The following is a 4,508-nucleotide window of genomic DNA, read 5'->3' as shown; positions in this document are numbered from 1 at the left end:
GGGGGGTGGCGCCGTGGGTTCAGAGAGTGGCAGGGTCAGGAAGGGATCCCTTTGGGTGATCTGAGTACGGGCAGTCAGACTGGCAGCTCCCTGTGATCTCAGTACCTGCTGGGAGTTGTTGGAGTGACTCTGTGTGGAGAGAGAGAGAGAGAGAGAAACAAAAGATGTAGGAGCAGGGAGGTGGGGAGCTTTTGGGTCAGAGAAAGTCCCTTTCATCCCTGCTCGCGCCGCGAATGCCAAGCGGAAGGCGACAGAGGGTTACAGATATCCCTGTGGGGCTTGGGACAGTGCTGGGTATTCAGCTGATGTTTAAGCCACACACACACTTTGAGGAATTTCTGTGATCTCTGAAACATGAGTCAGACTATTGTCCTGCCTGGTTCCAGTGTGACTCCTCCTCACAGAGAAATTTTACTGTATGACATTTTTTTCAGGTTAATAGCAGTGTACTCAAAGTCATGACTGTGCCGTACGTCCCCCCTCCTGTAGGTGACTGCGGGCTGCCCGGCGGTTTGCGAGTGTCCGGCGGGGCCTCCGTCCTGTCCCCCGGGGGTCAGCTCAGTCCCTGACGGCTGCGGCTGCTGCAAGGTGTGCGCCGCCCAGCTCAACCAGGATTGCCACGAAGGACGGCCCTGCGACCACCACAAAGGCCTGGAGTGCAACTACGGCAACGATGTGGGCCGAACCCACGGCATCTGCAGGGGTACGTGCAGCAGAGGGCGGCAGGAATCAAAGGCGGGGAGGGTTAATGAGTTTTTGGGTTTAGATCGGGCACAGAGTTTTTTGGGGTTTAGCTCGGGGTTGAGCGAGGGGAATGTGTAACTTCAGGGTGGGGAATCTGGCTTCCGAGCCAAGCGGCTGGAGTTTTCTCTTTGATAGGGGCTCGAGGTTTGAAGCCCGTGCCACGTTTCGAAAACAGAGCACCTTCATGAGCTGCGACTGAAACCTCGCCAAGTCCGGGATTTATATAAGTAGTTCAATGTGTACACAAACAGCCCCATGAAACACACAAACACACACACACACACACACACACACACACACACACACACACAGTGGTATTTTTATATGTGTGTTTATTTGGGGGTGTTTCTATATAAAGGGGGGTATCCGGGGTGTTGTATGGGGAGTTCCACTGAGGGAGCGAAGGGGAAGGACATTGTAAACAAGTCAGAATTCCTCTGGTCTAAGAATAGAGCTTGCTGCATAAATCTGGAGATAGTGTGTCTCTCCCTCTCTCTTCTTATCTACCTTCTATCTCAATTAAAGATGCATTTACACATGAGCCTCTTCCTGTTTGTTCTTTCTTCCCAGTTTTGGATCAACAGTATTAGATTTCTGCAGACGGAATATTTTTGTTCTTTAAAGTGTTTTGACCGTCTTGTCTGTCTCCCTCCGTCCCCTCAGCTAAGGCAGAAGGCCGCTCCTGCGAATACAACGGGCGGATTTATCAAAACGGAGAGAATTTCCGCGCTGGTTGCAAGCACCAGTGCACCTGCATCGATGGAGCGGTGGGCTGCGTGCCCCTTTGCCCCAGCCATGTGCCCCTGGCATCGCCTTCCTGTCCTTTCCCACAGCTGGTCAAGGTGCCAGGCCAGTGCTGCCTCAGCATCGACTGCCACAAGGGGACCACCGTCATGCCCCCGGCGCACAGGCGGCCGCAACCTCCAGCTTACCCGCCTTACCCCTTCATTCCCTACCCGGCCTACCCTTTCCCCAAGCCTTACCCCAAACCTTTCCGGAAGCTGTATCCCTACAAACCCAAAAAGGAGAAGGACACCATGGGCAACGAGCTGGTGGAGGTGGGGCGCAAATGGGACAAGCCGCGTGGAAACAAGCACCTGGCGGGTAAGAGAGGGTGCCGCCGTGTCGCCTCAGAGCGCCGTCTGTTTCCTCCGCGCAGCAAAGCATCATGTTTACGTTTTAACCATTTTAGCCTCCTGACGCACAAACGGCCTCACTGTGAGCCGCTCCCTCTGCATCTGTGCATGTGTGTGTGTGTGTGTGTGTCAGCATTTATGTGAGGCTTGTTTTCCACTGGCTCCTTGCACACCAGAGGTGCTCTCTCTCTCTCTCTCTCTCACACTGCTCTCACACAGCACATACCTCTGTCACCCAGCTTTCCCCTCTCTGTAATCACCCTCTCTATGCGTCAGTGTTGCCTGTTCGGTGAATGAGGCTAGTGTGCTTTGCATCTCTCCTTTTCCCTCTCTCTCCCAGCGGCCCTTTCCCACCTCTCGATTTGCTTTTGCTGATGTTGCTGCTCGTTCTCTGACTCCATATTTTTTTTTTGTTTGCATCGCCCCATTGTTGTTCTCCCTCACACGTTCCCCTTCTCTCTCGTCTCCTCTAGCCTGGAGGCAGGTGGGAGATCAGTGTGTGGTTCAGACTACTTCCTGGTCTCAGTGTTCTCGGAGCTGTGGGATGGGCGTGTCCTCTCGTGTTACCAATGACAATGCCCGCTGTAAGCTGATCAAGGAGACGCGCCTGTGCAACATTCGGCCCTGCAGCTCCATGTCCATCCCCGTCAAGGTGAGGAATGTGTGTGTGGTGCTTCTAAGATTCTTTATAAAGGGAGAAATTACAGTGGTTCCCTCTAATGGCCCACAACTATGCAGCCAAGCCACCATGCTAAATGGATTCAGGAAAGGATGTCTCTCAAGGGGTCAGATTGGTATTAATATCATGGCATGTATACAGCCCCCCCACCCCACCCCACCCCTGAATCCCTCTGTAGCTGGAGCCTTTTCTGGTTCATTCTGTCTATTCACGGTTCTGTTGCCGTGTGGCAGGATGATGGCAGAGCTGATTTAGACCAGGTTTCCCCTCTGCAGCTTCACGCTGGTCCCGCTGTAAAGACAGAGATGAGATGAGGTGATTGATTCTACGCTCACGCCCGTCTTGAATATGAAGATACAGCCAGACGTTTGACATTTGATGTGTTTATGTGCCGGACCTGTCTTGGCTGGGAGCAGAAACTTCGTGGAGCCTCTGGTTGTTGCCTGGAGCCAAGAAGTAGTAGTCAAGCAGTCTGGCTCGTCCCCCCTCCCACCCCCCGTAAAACATGAATTCTGGGCTTTTCTCTGAATGTCTCCTCGCCTTAAAAACCCCAAAACACTAAAGCTGCACTTAACTTCATTGTCAACTTGCGTCCAAGTTTTCTTTTTAAATAGCTGAAAATCATTGCAGCTCAGCTTTATAAATAACACAATTTTTAAAAAAGTGTTTTCAGAGACAGAGGACAAACTCTGGGGGTTTTGGGTTTGGAGCTCTCCCACACTGAACCTGCGACACTGTGGCTGTCAGCTGCACTCAGTGGCTCGGCGCTGCGTGATTTAAAGAGCACTCAATCCGCCCACTCTGTTGCTCCCTCGCATCTCATGCACAACACCCTCAGAAACATTCTGCCTCCCCGCCACCAGCCACTCATGAGGCTGATGGGTTGTTATGCACCTGTTTTTGCTGCGCTCTCTCCCTGTGTTTGCAGAGCTGCTGTGGGTGTTAATGTGCATCGGTGTCAATCCTTAACTATCGCTGGCATGCTCCTCTCCCCGGCACTCATCTGTTGTTCTGACCTTTAGTTTGTTTTCCAGTCTCTGCGCTTAACTGCATTAACTTTTGATTTTCATGTCTCAGAGTTGAATAATGAGTTATGTCATGTTGCTGTGCGGTAACGGCAGCTCTGATCCCGAGCTAATGGTGATGTGATCCTAAAAAGCTTTCAGTGGGAAGCCGCATCCAACCTGCTCCGCATTTCTGTCGTCCGCAGCATCACAGCTGTGCCAAAGGAAAGATCTTTAGACATGCATGCAGCGTGGTTCGAGGGATGGCAGTATTGGTCACAGACTGACATATCTCAACAACTACTCAAGGGGGTTGCCATGAAATTTTGTAATGGCATTTATGGTTCCCAAAGGAGGCTGACAGTTGTAGTACTGAGTGAAGTGTCTTGACAAATATTGGATGGGTTGCCATGAAATTAGGTACAGACATTCATGTCCCCCTCGCTAATCTAAGGTGGTGAACATTGCGAGCATGTGAGCATACTGACGTTAGCATTTATCTCAACACGCCACTTCCTAGATCCACTGCCTTTCTGTCTGTCTGTCTGTCTGTCTGTCTGTCTGTCTGTCTGTAGACTCCTCTCATTCCTTCTCTCTTCTGTCCCTCCTCCTCCACAGAAAGGAAGGAAGTGCTCTCGTACCCATAAGGCCCCTGAGCCTCACCGTCTGTCCTATGCCGGCTGCAGGAGCACTCGCCTGTACAGGCCCAACTACTGCGGCGTATGCAGGGACGGCCGCTGCTGCTCGCCCCGCCGCACGCGCACCGCCAGCGTGACCTTCGCTTGCCCTGACGGCGAACGCTTCAACAGGTCCGTGATGTTCATCCAGTCCTGCAAGTGCAGCGACGAGTGCAACCATCTTAACGAGGCCGCCATGCCTCCACAGCAATGGCTCTACGGCGACACACATAAGTTTGTCGACTAGCGGTACCCCCCCAGCCCCCCC

The 4,508-nt window shown here is 52.5% G+C and overlaps 1 protein-coding gene across 1 annotated transcript in view; it reads left to right on the top strand.

Moving 5' to 3' along the window:
- The window catches only part of LOC111662402 (CCN family member 1), a 5,948-nt gene extending 1,446 nt beyond the window's left edge, over nt 1–4,502 (top strand). The window contains exons 2-5 of the mRNA XM_023416253.2: nt 490–703; nt 1,408–1,848; nt 2,354–2,532; nt 4,182–4,502. Of these exons, the coding sequence (XP_023272021.1) occupies nt 490–703; nt 1,408–1,848; nt 2,354–2,532; nt 4,182–4,487 (1,140 nt within the window). The 3' untranslated portion in view covers nt 4,488–4,502. The remainder of the gene's footprint in view (nt 1–489; nt 704–1,407; nt 1,849–2,353; nt 2,533–4,181) is intronic.
- Nucleotides 4,503–4,508: the final 6 nt, after the last annotated feature.

The sequence above is a fragment of the Seriola lalandi genome, unplaced genomic scaffold (genome assembly GCF_002814215.2).
Source record: "Seriola lalandi dorsalis isolate HSWRI2012SDOR001 ecotype SW California unplaced genomic scaffold, Sedor1 jcf7180002054563, whole genome shotgun sequence".
NCBI lineage: Eukaryota > Metazoa > Chordata > Actinopteri > Carangiformes > Carangidae > Seriola > Seriola lalandi.
This window is presented reverse-complemented; position numbering and strand designations above follow the sequence as displayed.